We start from the raw sequence: 17,524 nt of genomic DNA, 5'->3' as shown, positions 1-17,524 counted from the left end.
CACCCCACATCGCCCCCTATGCCCCACCCCCACACCCCAGGCCGCACCCCATACCCCCACACCCCACACCCCCACAGCCCTGCACCCCCAGGCTCCATCCCACATCGCCCCCTATGCCCCACCCCCACACCCCAGGCCGCACCCCATACCCCCACACCCCACACCCCCAGGCCCCCACACCCCACACCGTGTATACCCATACTGTGTGCCCAAACACCCCCACACCCTGCGCCTCTGCCCCTATGCCCCCAGGCCCCCCCACACACACACCCCACGGCCCCGTGCTCCCGCCCCGCCGTGCCTGGCCCCTCACCCCAGCGCCTCCTCCGGCTCCCGCCTGCCCCACGTGTTCGCCTCGCGCCCAGCGCAGTTTGGGCCATGGCTGAGAACATACAGTGCACACACATACCAGTGCAGTTCTTAATGAGGTCCCATAAAATAACACTGTAATTATTTGGGGTTATAATTTCATTGTTAGAAAATTTTGTTGAAGAAACACATGTGATTGTCTTACACGTTTTAGCAAAACTGATCCACGTGATCCGCCATTGCCTGAACGCCTGCATCCAGAGAGCCCTGACTGCCTGCAGGGAGGACGCGGAGGAGCCGGGGAAGGAGAACACGAGCGTGAGTCTGACGCGGGGCCCGCCGCCTGCTCGGGGTGCAGCCCGGGTGGGCGGCTCCCCATGCTTAGAGGGACGGGTGGCAAGGCGGAGGCGCTGCTTCCACGAAATGTTACCTTGGCAGTGTTTTATTTTTCACTTATTCCTTTAGTTCTGATACACCAACTAATTATTTTGGAAAATCACAAGTAATTTTTTGGAGCAACTTCCTGTGTGTTCTTTGTAGCTCACTGGAAACATTATGATTGGTCACACCCTTTTCCCAGTTTTCTTTACCTTAAGCGTCTGTGTATTTTAATGAGATGGGGGTGGCATACCTGGATGGGCCTGTTGGTCACCGTGTTTTACGCTAGATGGGTGGTGGGACCCCTAAGGGTTTGTTCACTGCTCCTGCCCTAAGATTCCACTAGAAACGTCCTCAGGTTAAATTTCAGGATACAAGCTTTATTGAGAATTGTTTAAAGTAATTTATCCAGGAGACTGTGTAACTGATATTTCTTCAGAATCTGAAGTTATCAATTATATCATTAAAAAAGGAACATTTAAGACTTAGATGCTTATTACTTACAAACAGTATCTTAAGTTTATAAATAAAGTGTCATGCTTATGTACCTCTAAAGCAGGGTCCCCGGTCGGACTGGCCTGTCTGTGGCGTGTAAGGAGCCAGGCTGCACGGCGGGAAGTGGGCATCGGGTGCTTACAAATGCTCCCCATTGCTGGCATCACTGCCTGAGCGCCCCTCCTGCAGCTCATCAGCGGCACTAGACTCTCATCGGAGTGCGAACCCGACTGCCCTGTGCGTGCGAGGCCTCCAGGTTGCTCGCTCATGAGAATCTGACGCCTGATGAGCTGTGGCTGAGGCGGTGATGCTAACGCTGGGGGACAGCTGCAAATACAGTGTCAGTAGTTGAGGTTTGACTGCACAGAGACCATAGTGAACAACTGCTTGCAGACACATATCAAAACCTTATCAAGTGAGTGGCAAGTGACAATTAAGCTGCATCTGGTGGCAGGCTTTAAGTCAGAATCCCACACTTATTTTAGTCCATGCCTGGCCTGCCCATTATTTTACTCATCACTTCTGTCCGTGCCTCTTTCTCATTGTGCCCAGTTTTGGTAAGCCCGTAAGCTTACTCCAGCCAAAATGAGTACAAAGCCAAATGTCACAGAGCTGCTGTGAAAATGGGGAAAGGCCCCATGGTGAGAGAGCAGAAGCCTCTAAGACTGCCAACAAAAAGAAATGTGCATTTAAAAGAACATACCGAGTCCTACTTAAGTCATGAGTTCATAGTAACAGGTGATTCACATTTTCCAAGCCTGCTTTGTATAATATGTGGCGACCAGCTATCCAATGAAGCCAGGAAACCATCAAAACTGCTTCACCACATGGAGAACAAGCACCCTGCATTAAAAGACAAGCCTTTGAAGTTTTTCAAAAGGAAAAAACGTGAACATGAAGAACAGAAGCAATTACTGAAGGGCTACCACTTGATCAAATGTGTCTGCCCTGAGAGTATCATTCTTACTGGCTAACTGCATTGCTAAACTTAAGATGCCCTTTACTATTGGTGAAGAGTTGATCTTGCCTGCTGCTAAGGCCATTTGTTGTGAACTTTCAGGAGACACTGTAGTTCAAAAGGTGGCACGTGGTCCTCTTTTGGCTAGCACCATAACTAGATACATGATGAAACAGGGGATAGTGAGGCACAGCATTAGAGAGGATTGAATCACCGTGGTGTGCAGTCTAGGTTGATGAGCCTGCTGACGTTAGTAAGGCAGCAGTGCTTGTTTTCTGTGACATATTTTTCAGGAGGATGTGCATGAGGCCATGTGCACTTTTGTTGCCAACCAACGCCACAGCTGCAGAACTATTCAAGTCTTTGAATGACTACATGCCAGGGAAATTGAACTGGTCATTTTGTGTCGGCGTATACATGGATGGAGCAACTGCCAAGACTGGGCGGCCTTCTGGTTTCACTGCTCGGGTCAGAGAGGTCGCTTCTGAGTGTGTCTGCGCACGGTGTCATCCGTAGAGAAATGCTGGCCAGCTGAGAAATGGCACCTGAGCTTCACGTTGCAGGGCATGATTAAAATTACCAACCACATTTAAGTCCATGCTTTTAACTCACATGTGCACAGGTTTGTGAGGAAATGGATGCAGAGCACACACGTCTTCTCTTATACACAGAAGTGAGATGGCTTTCGAAAGGTAGATCTCTGGCCAGAGTTTTTGAGTTATAAGAGCTGCTCCAGAGATTTCTTTTAGAAAAATAGTCATGGCTGGCAGCACATTTTAGTGACACAGAATGGGTCGCAAAACTTGCTTCCTTTTGTGACGTCGCCAGCATGCTCAGTGAACTCAGTCTGTCACTTCAGGGAGAGCGGTAGCTGTGCTCCAGTCAGAAGATAAAGTGGCTACATTCAAAGGCGAACGAACTGTGAGCGCCGTGAGTGAGCACTTGGGTTTTTGACGTTAGCAGAGATTCTGAAAGAGACTGAGCCGGGTTGTCTTTCTTGGTTCACATACTGTTGAAGCCTCACTTGGGGAATTTTGAGCATTACTTTGATAGCGTGTGAGAGGAGTGCAATTGTACAGTAGTTTGAACATGTCCAGTCTACTCCATAATCCCGTTTTGGTTGCTGTCACTGGAAAACCTTGCTTCATAAAGATAGGATATTGGAAATGGAAGTGGGCCTTAGGAAGCATCACTGCAAACAAAGCTAGTGGAGGTGATGGAATTCCAGTTGAGCCATTTCAGTTCCTAAAAGATGATGCTGTGAAAGTGCTACACTCAATATGCCAGCAAATTTGGAAAACTCAGCGGTGGCCACAGGATGGGAAAAGGTCAGTTTTCATTCCAATCCCAAAGAAAGGCAATGCCAAAGAATGTTCAAACTACTACTGTACAATTGCACTCCTCTCACACGCTAGTAAAGTAATGCTCAAAATTCTCCAAGCGAGGCTTCAACAGTACGTGAACCGAGAACTTCCAGATGTTCAAGCTGCATTTAGAAAAGTCAGAAGAACCAGAGATCAAATTGCCAACCTCGTTGGATCATAGAAAAAGCAAGAGAGTTAAAGAAAAACAGCTCCTTTTGCTTTATTGACTACACCAAAGCCTTTGACTGTGTGGATCACAGCAAACTGGAAAATTTTTAAAGAGATGGGAACACCAGACCACCTTACCTGCCTCCTGAGAAATCTGTATCCAGGTCAAGAAGCAGCAGTTAGAACCGAACAGGGAACAACAGACTGCTTCCAAATTGGGGAAAGGAGTACATCAAGGCTGTATATTGTCACCCTGCTTATTTAACTTATATGCAGAGTATATCATGTGAAACGCTGGGCTGGATGAAGCACAAGCTGGAATCAAGATTGCTGGGAGAAATATCAATAACCTCAAATACACATATGACACCACCCTATGGCGGAAAGCGAAGAACTAAAGAGCCTCTTGATGAAAGTGAAAGAGGAGAGTGACAAGCTGGCTTAAAACTCAACATTCAGAAAACTAAGATCATGGCATCCGGTCCCATCACTTCCTGGCAAATAGATGGGGAAACAATGGAAACAGTGACAGACTTTATTTTCTTGGGCTCCAAAATCACTGCAGATGGTGACTGCAGTCATGAAATTAAAAGATGCTTGCTCCTTGGAAGGAAAGCTATGACCAACCTAGACAGCATATTAAAAAGCAGAAACATTACTTTGCCAACAAAGGTCCGTCTAAGTCAAAGCTATGGTTTATCCAGTGATCATGTATGGATGTGAGAGTTGGACCATAAAGAAAGCTGAGATACCATGAAGCACTGAAGAATTGATGCTTTTGAACTGTGGTGTTGGAGAAGACTCTTGAGAGTCCCTTGGACTGCAAGGAGATCCAACCAGTCCATCCTAAAGGAGATCTGTCCTGGGTGTTCATTGGAAGGACTGATGTTGAAGCTGAAGCTCCAATACTTTGGCACTTGATGTGAAGAACTGACTCATTGGAAAAGACCCTGATGCGGGGAAACATCGAAGGCAGGAGGAGAAGGAGACGACAGAGGATGAGATGGTTGGATGGCATCCCCGACTTGATGGCCATGAGTTTGAGCAAGATCCGGGAGTTGGTGATGGACAGGGAGGCCTGGCGTGCTGCAGTCCATGGGGTTGCAAAGAGTAGGACACGACTGAGTGACTGAACTGAACTGAACTGATTATAACTGGTAGTAGAAAAGAAATACAATTTTCCATCTGGATGTTGTCATTGTAAGAATATATGATGGCTGAAAGCAAAAGTTTCTGAGTTTATTCTTTAATTTTTTTCCCATTACTATCTACTGAAAATCTCTGCTAAATTTCTATTTAATGAAATCTTAGGAACTTAGCATATTTTTGTAAAGGATAAGTGGTGCCTTTCTCAAGGACTTTAATGATAAGATTGCTATGCCTAATGTTAGAATGTAAAAACTAAAATACAGATTGAAATTTTGTTAATTTGTTATTTTTGTCATTCACATAGTATTTTCTAACCCTTTAATAGTTTTACTGTTTTGTAAATTTAGCCATAAGTCGTTTCAAGTATTAAGAGCCTATTGAAAAATCTACTTTTGCGTAGCAACTGTTCTTGTTTTTTCTGTATACCCTCTTTTGTTGTTCAGTCACTCAGTCATGTCCGACTCTTTGTGACTCCATAGACTGCAGCACGCCAGTCTTCCCTGTCCTTCACCATCTCCTGGAGCTTACCCAGACTCACATCCATTGAGTCAGTGATGCCATCCAACCATCTCATCTTCTGTTGCCGCCTTCTCCTGTCTTCAGTCTTTCCCAGCATCAGGGTCTTTTCCGATGAGTCAGCTCTTTGCATCAGGTGGCCAAAGTATTGGAGCTTTAGCTTGAGCATCAGTACTTCCAAGGAATATTCAGGACTGATCTCCTTTAGGATTGACTGGTTTGATCTCCTTGCAGTCCAAGGGACTCTAAAGAGTCTTCTCCAACACCACAGTTCAAAAGTATTAATTCTTTGGTGCTCAGCCTTCTTTATAGTCCAACTCTCACATCCGTATATGACTACTGGGAAAACTGTGGCTTTGACTAGATGGAGCTTTGTTGGCAAAGTAATGTCTCTGCGTTTTAATATACCATCACAGTTTGTCATAGCATTTCTTCCAAGGAGCAAGCATCTTTTAATTTCATGGCTGACAAAGCATGGTCCACTGAAGAAGGGAATGGCAATTCAGCTTTCTTGTCTTGAGAACCCCATGAACAGTAATGAAAAGGCACCCTCTTTAGTTTAGTTTATTTGCTCCCTGTATCTTTTCCCATTCCATTTGCACAAAAATCCCAGCACTTGAAATGAATCATCCTTCGCAGTTCAAGGTGGTGATGGGGTGTGGGCCCCCACCCTGCACAAACACGGAGGATTCACTAGGAACCCTCAGGACAGAGCGGTGCGGTCATCCCTGCCCACTGAGCTTGGAAGGTGCTTATAGTTCTCTACTTGAAACCAAGCTAGAGCAGCCTGGCTGAGGGGGCGGGTCCCCTCAGACATCACACCGCAGTCTGGGGACTCTGCCTGCCTGTGCTTTGCGTTTCTGCTTTAGGGCTGGAATTCTGAGATGTGCTTTTGAAGACAGTGCTGTTCTTTTAATAGTCGCTGTGGTTCATTATTTCACAGTGCGGTGATTTGTGTCTTAGGCTCTGGACCAGACGCTGTCAGTGAGCGATGCTGCGTCCATGGCGGGGCTGCTGGAGATCGTGGTGATTCTCTGGAGGAGCATTCACAGGAGCCTGGAGAATAACAAGGAGGCCCGAGTGTACACCGTCGACAAGTTTGCCTCGGTGCTGCCACAGTACATGCGCATGTTCACGGTAAGACGGCCGCCATGAGGAGCGGAGCAGCCCCGTGCGCAGGCCTGAGCCAGCTGCCCCGGAACCCGCGGCGCTTGCCCTGCGTGGTGGGGCCGGGCGGCCTCCAGCCTCTGCCCCAGTGCGTGTCCAGGCCGCTCTGGTCTTCTGTTGCTAATGGCCTGCAACCCCGAGAGGAGTTTGTGGACATCCAGGATGCACAGCAGCCTGGTGTGGGGGCCTCTGACGGCACCCTGTAAGCACCTGTTTCTGAAGCCTTGGAGTCGTGTCTGTGTTACTGGGGCAGACGGACCATGTGTGTATCTTCAGCTTAAGTGAAGGAAACCTCCTCTGAACAAAGTTCGTATTTCAGAAGTAATGGAAATAAAACTACTCTATAAAAGTGCAGGTTTGTTTCCAGTTACAGAGAAAGCATGACTTAAATATGGAACGGTCATAGGTCTTAGGAATCATTCTTCTCTTGGTAAAGTTTACTTTTGGTTCTTCTACAACTGCTTATGTGACCTTAGACCTTTTAGCTTTTGGAGCTGTATTTCTGTGACTGTTAGGTCTCCAAGCTCCATTCTGCCCCTGAAATGCCAATGGGACCTGTCTGTGAAGGTGAAGGATGAAGGCTGCCCCATCACTAGGACATTTAAAGGCTCAGACAGTCACACTGGGCTGAGAATGGAGGTGGTCGGATCGTGGATGAGATGATGGAAGATCAGTGTGCCCTGGGTGTGTCTGGGAGAAGGCAGGTGGTTCATTAAGTGTTTTAGTCCCAAGTGATTCTGGCCAGAGAGTGTCTCTGCCCCCAGCCCCTCCGAGATCCTTGTGGTCTTCCTGTCAGTGGGTTAACTGTGAGCCACGCATAGAGCAGAATTGGGAGTAGCGATCAGCTGTCTGTTGTGACATTAAGAAGACACTTTGTGTATTGGGAGTTGGGGGTGAGGGTGGGTTCCCTCTGCCTGAATGCAGATTAGTTACAGACGGAGCTGTGAGTTTGTTCCTGTTTAATTTTCAGGAAAATTGTTGTTTCTCTTCCTTTTGGGATCCATCTTTGGTTGTGTCGCCATCTAAGGGTATTTCTTACTAGTGATCTGGGTGGCGTCTGGCCTGTTGGCCCTGTTACTGTGACAGGGACGGCTGTGGTGAGGTGGCTGCCTTGTGTGAAGTGCTGCTGGGGGGCCCCCGTGGTTTCCTCACGGGGTCCCTGCCAACCCCACCCAGCGAACAGCCCTTCTCCCTGCTGGTCCCTGCTGGGTGGGCTCTGCTGGGACTTGGCCTTGGCCAGGTAGCTCCGTTGCACTGCCCTGCCTTCCGAAGGTATTCTGATTAAGAACTTTCCTGACTAGCTTCATTTTCTTGAGTTTTATACTCAGGACACACCAAGTGCGTTGGGTTGTTGTTTTTTTCCTTTCATCAGTGTTCTTTCTAGAATACAAGTCAGTGCCTTGACAGCAAGGGATGTCGTCTGTTCTGGCCACTGCTGTGTCCCCAGGTCTCCTGGTACCCAGTGGGTGTTTAGTAAGTATTTGCCCAAGTGACGCGTCACAGAAAGTACTGAAGCCTCTGTGAAAGTCTGAGAAGACCCGGCGCATCTGGAGCCTCGCGGGCTTAGGTCCTGTTGTGTGCTGTTCCTGCCCAGCAGCTCTGAAGCGGGTTCCTGGGGGCAGGGGGCCCTCGGGCCGCAGTGCTCATGTTCCCGTCTCTGTCTCTTCCTGCCCCCAGGACGACCGCTGCAGGACCCCTCTGTGCGTGCTGGCGTCCCTGATGCCCGCCCCGGCCGTGCCCGTCTTCAGGTGCCTCCCCACCTCCCCCCACCCTCTGGTCTCCCCAGCGCTCCCCACTGCCGCCCCCAGGAGGGAGGGCAGGGCAGGCTTCCAGGGCCCGGGGCGCTGAGCGCCGGGACTCATCCAAGTGCAGGTGGGGACGTGAGGTCTGAGCTGAGCCGCCGCGGAGCTGCGGCCACACGGGGCTCTGAGCGCCTGGGACGCAGCGTTGAGCTGGGATGAGCTGTGAGCGCAGCAGGCACACTGACTCTGGGTCTGGTGTGGAAAGAGGGCTGTGATGTGTTCCCTCCGTGGTTTTCTACACTGCATCTCAGGCAGTGTTGTGGGTGGGCTGGGCTAATGTGTTACTGAAGTCAGTCTTCCTTTTAGATATGGCCATTAGAGCCTTTAAAATGACACGCTGGCCTGTTTTTGTGGCTCAAGTTATATTTCTTTTGGGCAGTGTTGCTTTAGAGTGTTCGTTATTAAGTCAGTAAAAATTACTCATTTTTAATTCATATGTATTCAAAAATGAATGTTTTGATGCTAAACAAATTATTTCCCCCGAATGAGGAATCTTTACAGTCTGGCAGAGGCAGCACAGGAACAAAAGACTAGGGTTTGTGTGTGTAGCGGGTGCCTGGCACCTCACATCACGGTGCGTGGGCTTGGGTCCCCGACGCTGCTGGGAGTCGCCGTTTTGTCCTATAACTTACCCCGCAAGTGATTGTGGAAAACAGTGGATTTTTCCTGCAGTGGAGAGTGTCTGCGTGCTCCCGTGATAGGAAGGGTTTGTGTCCCTCTGCTTTTAGCTTCTCCGTTTTCCCCACCTTTTAGGAAAGTGAACGGTTGTTCCCGGGATAGAGGCGTGATTTTATCTGTGTGGCCCTTTCAGCTGCGGTGTGGTTTCCACTCTGAGGAACCAAGAGGAGGGAGCCGCTGACAGGACCTACTGCATCCTGCTGGACTGCCTCTGCTCCTGGGGCCACGTGGGGCACATCCTGGAGCTCGTCTGCGACTGGCTGCCCGAGGAGCCGCCTCAGAGCAAGGTACGGGTCTTCACGCTGCGCTCCGCCAGGGGCGGCGTGCCGGGCTCACGGCTCTCCTCCCGCTTGTCTCTCCCTGCCCCTCAGGGTAACTCGGCCTCCAGGCGGAAAGTGCGGGTCCAGGACCCCTGTCCGGTCAAACCTGGGCTGGCACTGGTCTATGTGGAGTATTTGCTAACCCACCCCAAGAACCGCGAGTGCCTCCTCTCTGCGCCCCAGAAGAAGCTGAACTGTCTTTTGAAAGCACTTGAAGCATCCAAGGTAATTTTGTAGAACAAACATAGGCACCGTGGAAGTTGACTGATGAAGTCAGATGCAAGTTTTCCATGGTTACACTGTCATCTTTCACCTGGGGGTGGGAGGGGACCAGGTGCCCATTTCTGGGCCCTGCTTTTTCTACCAAGTGTGTTCAGAGCCCAGTGTCCCGTCTGCCTCTGCGGATGAGCCTGCCTGCCGGAACAGGCCATGGGCAGGAGGTTGCCCGCCACCCTCGTTCTCCTGCTCACGGCCGTGGGGGCTCCAGCCCCCCGAGTTTGGGGCAGGGTGTCCTAGGCTCTTTGGTGCAGTCCTGTGGGTTCATTCCCCATCTCGGCTCTCTCCTCCGGCCAGCCCCGGCTGCTGCTGCCCGGTTCTGTCATGCCAGAGGCCCCCACGCGCCAACAGCGGGCGGGGCGGTCGGGTGTGGGAGGCATGAGACGGCAGAGCTCGGTCTGGGGGTCCAGGGCTCCGGGGGCAGCGCCCGTGAGGAGCTGTCTCCTTGCTGCTTTGCGGGAGGCCTGGCAGAGGGAGGCGGCGCGGGCTTCTCAGGACGCCCCGCGGCGTTGTGCCTGCCCGGCGCTCCGGGCCGCGGTGTCCTTGCCTCCCGGGCGGGCTGCTGGGTCGGAGCCCGGCCTGAGGAGTCCTGTCCGGCAGGGGGATCTGGAGTCCATCCTGCAGCTGTCGGATGGCAGCCCTCCGCGCCTGAGCGAGGGCGCCGCCCTGCGGGCCTTCAGCCTCCACTGTCGGCTGAGCGTCCACCTCCAGCACAAGGTGCGTGTGGCTGGGGCGGGGCGCGGGGCCGGCGCCTGGGCTCCGCCACTGACCTGTCTCCTCTTGTTTTGGGCAGTTCTGCTCAGACGGCAAACTCTACCTGTCCACTTTGGAAGACACCGGCTCCTGGTTAGAAAGCAAAGTCTTATCTTTCATTCGCGATCAGGACGAAGAATACCTGAAGCTTCACAGGGTGGCTTATCAGCAGATCATCCAGGTTAGGCGTCCGGGACGTGGAGACCCCGCTCCACTTTGTGAGGGCCTTCCGTATCTCATTTCCGGTCTGAACTGTGACTTCAGTCAGTGATGCTGCTTTCTTGAGCACCTACACTAGCATCTGAGTGTCCAGAGTTTATCTTCTATGAAGCACAAACTGTGTAATTTTAATGTAATTTTACAGTGTACAGGTAACAGGTATTCAGTGCTGTTTTTGGAATTACAGAAAATATGTTTCTAGATTTCCTATGGAAAGAAAAATGAGAATTGATGTGTCTTTATGGAAACCCCTCTGTGAACACCTTCTCTGTGATTCACCTGGCAGCCCCTAGGTATTAGGAGCTGTGCCAGCTGCGTGCGGCCCCTCTGGCCTCTGTGAGGTCACAGTAGCGTGTCTCTCTCTTCCAGACCTACCTGACTGTGTGTAAGGATGTCATCATGGTTGGCCTTGGCGACCGCAAGTTTCAGACGCGGCTTCTACAGTGGAGCCTTGGAATCATGCAAACAGGTACCTGGTTTGTCAAAGGACTAGTTAAGAGCGACTCACAATAAGAAGCAGTCCCTCCCTTCACTGGACTCTCGCTTTTAAGTGACAGACGTGTAACACAAACTAGTTTACGTCAAAAAAGGAACTAGCAGGCCGAGGCAACCAGGAAGTTCGCAGTGCTTTTGGTACTGGACGCGACGAGTGCAGTGTTTCTGGCGGGGTCTTAGGCTTCTCCTCTGGGGGCTCTGTGGTTGTGAATGACTGCGCTGCGTGGCCACCCGTCAGGCGTCTGTGGGCAGCGCTCACAGAAGCGTGCTCGCTGTCTGCCTGTGAGTCAGGAGTTGTTCAAGGCCCCCCACCCTGGGACCCCTGGGAGGTTGCTGTCACCCTGAGGGTGGGCTGACAGTGTGGCCCTGGTGACACCGTGGTGTCCACACCTGCCTTGGAGGAGGTGCCAGGTGGTGTGTGCTGAGAGAGTGCGTGGGGAGTTGGCTGCCCTCAGGCCGTCCGGGCGGAGGGTTATCTGGAGCCCCCCGGGATCCGAGCGGGTTCTTGCAGCCCCTCGTCCAGTGGCGGGAGGAGTGTGGGGCCCAGGCCGTCCCCTCGGCCTAGGGCCAGGCTCTGGCTGAGAGCTGCGCTGCTGTGAGCCCCACCCTGCTGCCTCGCCGGCTGCTGCCACGTGACCCTTACTCCTCAGCTGGGGCTGCTCATGCTCCTTCTGAGAGCCAGAGAGGCTTGGGAAGGAGGGGTTCAAACGGCTCTAACTCAGATATTTGCTAGAAGAGACTGAAAATGGTATTACCATTTAGCAAATCCAACAGTAAGTTTGCATTAGTCTTCTGGGGCCTTGTGTGGTCTTGAGCATCGTCGTGCAGACCTCAAAGATGGCTTGGCCTCAGACCCCACAGCTTCTTCCTCCCCATGCTGCTGTCCCTGCGGTTGGGGGCTGGCCTGCAGCGGAGCTGGGTGGCAGTAGCTTTGCTCTGCTGCCTTGATTATACATTTCCTTTTCTGTAACTAAAGGGGCTTCAGCAGAATTAATACGTTATTTGTATAAAATACTCACAGAGGCTAAATATTAAATAGAAGAAAATTTGTTGTTTTAAGATCTAACTTTTTGCTTTGTTTAATTCATTATGTCTCACTTTCATCTTAAATTTAGGGTCTTCCCTGGTGGTCCGGTGGCTGACTCCATGCTGCCAATGTAGGGAGCCCAGGTTCAGTCCCTGGCCAGGGAACTAGGTACCACATGCCACAGCAAAGACCCAGCACAGCCAAACGGACAAACAAATATTTCAAAATAAACAAACCTAAGCCCAATTGTTGAAACATTAAAAATGATTTGCATTTGGGTAGCTCAGTTTATTGCCTAGTAATTTTCCCTAAGGATTGAATCTGGGCTTCCCAGGTGGCACTAGTGGTAAAGAACCCTCCGGCCAGTGCAGGAGACGTGAGAGACGCAGGCTCGTCCCTGGGTCGGGAGGGTTCCCTGGAGGAGGGCGTGGCAGCCCACTTCAGCACTGTTGCCCAAAGAATCCCATGAACAGGGAAGCCTGCAGGCTACCGTCCAGGGGGTCACAAAGAGTCAGACACAACTGACGTGGCTTAGCAGCACACAAGAATTGAATCTATTTTTAACACTTCTAAAATTCTAATTAGCTCCTTGGAAATTTTTATATCTCAAATGTAGGTGGGTTTATTACACAGAGTTGTCTGTTCCCCTCAAGTAGAAGGCCCTAAGCTGCTAACCTTATCTTGAACCAAGCTAAAATGATTTTTGTATTTAGATATTTTAATAATCAGCATTTCCCAGGAGAGACTGTGCTGTGAGCTCATTCTTTCAGAGTTTTGTTACAGATAGAAATAGGTCTTTGGTCGTGAAGCTCTGGGGCCTCGCCTGTCAGACGCGTCATCAGTGTCGCCGTCCTGTGAGAACGCGCACACGTCCTGCGCCCGGTGCTGCGGGAGCCGCGCTGTCCATGGGGGCCGAGTGTGCACGCCCTGCTTTTGAGGACAGTGGCTTTGTGTCTAATAAAAGGACCAAGTGTATGGATGTTAGATTTTATATTAATCTGATCAACTTGGTACTGGCTCACCAGTAACACTCCTCTAAGTTACCGTAATATGTGTCTTAAGTGAAAAATGTAATAATTTCAACCCAATTTTGTGATTAAACAACAGATTTTCCCAACTTTGTTTCCAGTGAAGGGATTCTTTTATGTTTCATTGCTTCTCGGCATTCTGAAAGAGATAACTGGAAGTTCCTTGACACGGAAAACAGACTCAGAGGAAGAGGTCGCCGCGGTATTTGACTTGGTCCAGAAAGTATTTCAGCGGATGCTGGAGTGCATGGCGCGGAGCTTCAAGAAGCAGCCTGAAGAGGGCTTGCAGGTGTGGGCGCCTTCCCTGGCAGGGTCAGAACTGGAGGGGCAGCGCCCAGCTGGCGGCCCAGGGTGTGGAGCCAGGCCGTTGGCATTGCCGGGGAGGTGCCACGCAGCAGGAGGCGGCTGCCAAGGGCCCCTTCCCAGTGGTGCTGCCCCTCTCCCTGGGGCGGCATGCTCCGGGGAGGGAGGCCAGGGGGCCAAGAGCCCACCTCTGAGCCCTGGTTTGGGGACTGTGTTGGCGATTCAGGTCAGTGGGCCACTGGCCTGGCAGGACAGAAGCAGAGAACTAATTGCAGTAGCTTGTGAGTACTCAGCTGCTAGGAGTGAAGATTTTAAAAATGCTTCATTGGGAGGATGTTTATGAATTATTGCAACTTTCCATTTTATTCTACCTTTAGCTTGTAGAGGTAATTGACGGTCATTGGCCATATTTTCTGTAGCCTAGCTCATATTTGAGTTAATTTGAAAAAGTCCTGTTTTTGATGAGTTGGTTCAGGTGTCTGTGATCTGTTCATGTAATTTGTGCCAGAATTTTTTTTCCTCACTATTGTCTGTGCAGCTTTGTTCAGAACACGAGGCCTCAAAGTGGGGGTCTTCCCGTAATGTCAGTGATATTTCTTCATCTTCCGTTTTGAGAACTTTATTAGTAATGTTGCTGATGCTCCTGTTCTCAGGGTTTTTCTCTGCTCTGGGGTAGAGTGTGTTCAAGGTACTGCCCAGGGCCTTCGGGCTGTGTGTCGTCTTCAGCAGCAGAGAGGAGGGCGTGAGCAGCAGGGGTGTCAGGTGGGACGGGCCTTGGCCCGGGGAGACAGGAGGCGGCCGCGTTCCTGACGGTGACTGGTAAGGACTAACGGTGACGGATGTGTTTCTCGTAGCTCCTTTACTCTGTTCAGACTCCTCTGCACGAATTCATCGGCACGGTGCGATGCTGGCACGTGGACACGCCTGTTCACCACGGCGTGTTCTCCACCCTGATCGCTGCGTCTGTGGTTGAGATAAGCCACGAGCTCCGGAAGGTGTGTTGTCCCAAAACTGCTGTGTCTCATTTTGACTACTGAAGAGGCTGTTTTCTGCTGGCAGCACATTTTTGCCTTTTTCTAGGTATTTTTCAGGGCTCAGGTACCACGGGAGGTCCGCTTCTCCCATAGCTGCACCTCACGGTTCTGTGGCTGGTTTCTGTTCAGTCATGTGACCATGGGGGGCAGAACATGCGAAGGACATTGTCAGTCTTTATTAAAATCACGCTGGTCCTTCCTTCTTTTTGCCGTGTGTTAGAGATTTCCGTGAGTTGATCCGTTTCTTAAGATGCCCTCTCCTGACAGGCGGAAGCGGCTGTGCGCAGCGGTGAGCAGGATGTGTGACTGCCCTTGCACTGTTTCTGGAGTAGCTCACGTCTCTGACTGTTGTGTGATACATAAGCCTTACTTTCTCTTTTAAGCACAGGAAGTTTGAACCTGTAGTATCAGTTTAGACAGATAGTTTGCTCCTAGTCCATAAAGGACTGGCCGTTGCCTGGCAGGAGCTTGTTTCATATGATTAGTCTGCTTGGTTCAAGGCTGACATAATCAGGATGATAATTCAGGTCACAATAAGGAGCATGGAGTTTGGCATGGAGTCCTGATGCTAGTGTGTGAGGGCATGCAACAATGCCTTAAGACAGTAAACAATGATGTTTTCTCTCAGTTTGGAAAGGTGAAATCTGACAGGAGATATCATTGAAATATATAAATGCAAACAAAGTTTGTACAAATTTTGTATTATGAAATCACAAATATAAAAGAAGTTGATAAAATTATAAAACATTAATAGAATTTCACGCCCTCCTGAAAGCTTGAAGGGAGATCATTTTGGTTTAGGAGTGTGATTCCTGGCCTATACACAGCCTAAGACCTGGAAGTTACTCAGGCCTGTGAGTTACATAGCTGACGGCTGTGAGTCCATCAGTGGCTTGTGGGCCACTGTGGCCCATTTATTCACATTTTTTTCCTCTGGCTGCTTTGTGCCTTAACAGCAGAATTGAGTAGTTGTGGCTGAGATCATTTTGCCCACAAAGTTGAAAATGTTTACTATTTAATATTTACTATTTTACTGCTTTACAGGAAAAGTTTGAGTTGAGAAAACCTGACCTGGGCTAATAAGAATAACAGTTAAATTTGCTTAGTGGAGAAATACATTGTTGACAAAAGAAGATAATCAAAGGGTGTTTGACAGAGGGCTTGTCAAGTGACATGTGTCTTTTTTCTTCTATCCAATTGATTGACCCCACTGTGTACGGTAATGGATGAATCATAATAATGATAGGCATTGCAAAAGTTAACAGAAATCATTATTTTGAGTTTCTGGAAGGCCTTTCACAAGTTTGGAAGAAAGTTCAGAGAAGTATAAAATGAGCGATTAGCCCAGTCTCAGTCTTAACTCGTGTTACTAACTTGGCTTTTTTTAGGTTTCTGATGTGGAAGAGCTTACCCCACCAGAGGGTCTTTCAGCCCTTCCACCGTTTTCAAGGTGTCTAATAGGAATAATAATAAAATCTCCGAATGTGGTCAGGTAATCCTTTTCTCTTTGCTGTCCTCTGACTCCTGTGGCTGTAAGCTCTCAGTAGCTTTAGCTCTGTTCCTTTTACTCTCAGATATTAGCATTATACTTATACAAAGAGAAACTGTAACTTCCTGAGAGATGCGTTCATCCAGCTAGTCTCTGGTTATGCTTCTTGTAACTCCAGTTCATTTAGAGGGACACATTTAAAGTGTTACTGTGCGCTGCAGTGCCTCTGACAGTGGATGCTTGGTTAAGCTTCGTGTGGTGCTCATTTCTCCACGCGTGTATCACCTGACCTGATTCCAGGGTGTCTTGTGGTACAGGCAGCACTGACGCGCCACGGGAGGGAGAGTCCTGCAGATGTCTGATACCTGTGGAACTTCAGTAGTAGATATGTTTGCTGCAGACTTCAAAAGCATCATTTCAACAGCTGTGAATTATCTTTCAATAGCACATTAAATCTTTTTTGTGATATTATGAGTATGCAGAGGCCTTCATTCACTTACCAGAACATCCCTGTTCTCTTTCTAGCAGCATCATCTGATTTTATTGTCTCACCTGTATGATTTGGCATGCTTACAGTGAAGAGTGTGGGGAGAGTTTAATCAATTTCCCATGTTACTGAAACGTGATATTTCCCATTCCTGGTGGTTGATGAATCTTGGCTATTATTTGTTTTTCTATAAAGTATTAAGATATATTATTGAGTAACTGCAGTTGTTTTTTACTTTTTTGCAGGTCATTTTTAGATGAATTGAAGGCATGTGTCATTTCTGAGGATATTGAAGGCATCGTTTGTCTCACAGCTGTTTTGCACATTATCTTGGTTATTAATAAAGGTTGGTTAAGTTTCCTCTTGTATTGTTTGGGATACTGCTGAGTGTCTCTTACATAGATCCGTTTTGGAATGTTTGGGAACAAGTACCCTGCCAGTCAGGCTCTCGAGGTGCTTTCTCCCAGCTTTCCACATTCCACATGTGCTGTCTGCCTGGGCGTCTGCTGTGTAGCTGCCCTGTACCAGCATGAGTCACAGAGGTTTCCTAACTCAGCTCCTGTCCACTCTTCCCAGGACCCATTATGTCTCCTCTGTACCGAATTTCTATTGATTTGTCATTTATTGCCTTTGTCATGTATGTTTAAAAATCAGAATCATTTTGCCAATTATAGTGTTCTGGCATTAATATTTAGCGTATCTGTGGTTTGCTTAGTTTTAACTGTGTGTGTTCTGAGTATCCCATCCAGCTGAAATAGTATTGGAAAAATAATCAGAGACGCCTCTGAGATACTTAGCAAAGTGTAAAATACAGTAATAACCTTGCAGTGACTACTGTTGTGTTTCTACATTTTTTGACGAGTTTTACCAGACCACCTGACCTGACTCTTGAGAAACCTGTATGCAGGTCAGGAAGCAACAGTTAGAACTGGACATGGAACAACAGACTGGTTCCAAATAGGAAAAGGAGTACGTCAAGGCTGTATATTGTCACCCTGCTCATTTAACTTATATGCAGAGTACATCATGAGAAACGCTGGGCTAGAGGAAGCATAAGCTGGAATCAAGATTGCTGGAAGAAATATCAATAACCTCAGATATGCAGATGA

At 49.2% G+C, this 17,524-nt stretch overlaps 1 protein-coding gene across 2 annotated transcripts in view; it reads left to right on the top strand.

The window, feature by feature from the left end:
- NCAPG2 (non-SMC condensin II complex subunit G2) overlaps positions 1-17,524 on the top strand; it is a 67,746-nt gene that overhangs the window by 39,045 nt on the left and 11,177 nt on the right. For both annotated transcript variants that reach the window (XM_043464003.1, XM_043464004.1), the window contains 12 exons: positions 524-627; positions 6,301-6,474; positions 8,182-8,252; positions 9,118-9,271; positions 9,356-9,529; positions 10,181-10,297; positions 10,374-10,514; positions 10,922-11,021; positions 13,204-13,391; positions 14,260-14,400; positions 15,828-15,931; positions 16,661-16,761. In XM_043464003.1, the coding sequence (XP_043319938.1) occupies positions 524-627; positions 6,301-6,474; positions 8,182-8,252; positions 9,118-9,271; positions 9,356-9,529; positions 10,181-10,297; positions 10,374-10,514; positions 10,922-11,021; positions 13,204-13,391; positions 14,260-14,400; positions 15,828-15,931; positions 16,661-16,761 (1,569 nt within the window). The remainder of the gene's footprint in view (positions 1-523; positions 628-6,300; positions 6,475-8,181; positions 8,253-9,117; positions 9,272-9,355; positions 9,530-10,180; positions 10,298-10,373; positions 10,515-10,921; positions 11,022-13,203; positions 13,392-14,259; positions 14,401-15,827; positions 15,932-16,660; positions 16,762-17,524) is intronic.

Source organism: Cervus canadensis, chromosome 3 (assembly GCF_019320065.1).
Source record: "Cervus canadensis isolate Bull #8, Minnesota chromosome 3, ASM1932006v1, whole genome shotgun sequence".
NCBI lineage: Eukaryota > Metazoa > Chordata > Mammalia > Artiodactyla > Cervidae > Cervus > Cervus canadensis.
Note: the sequence above shows the minus strand (reverse complement) of the source record. Positions and strands in the feature narration are given on the sequence as shown.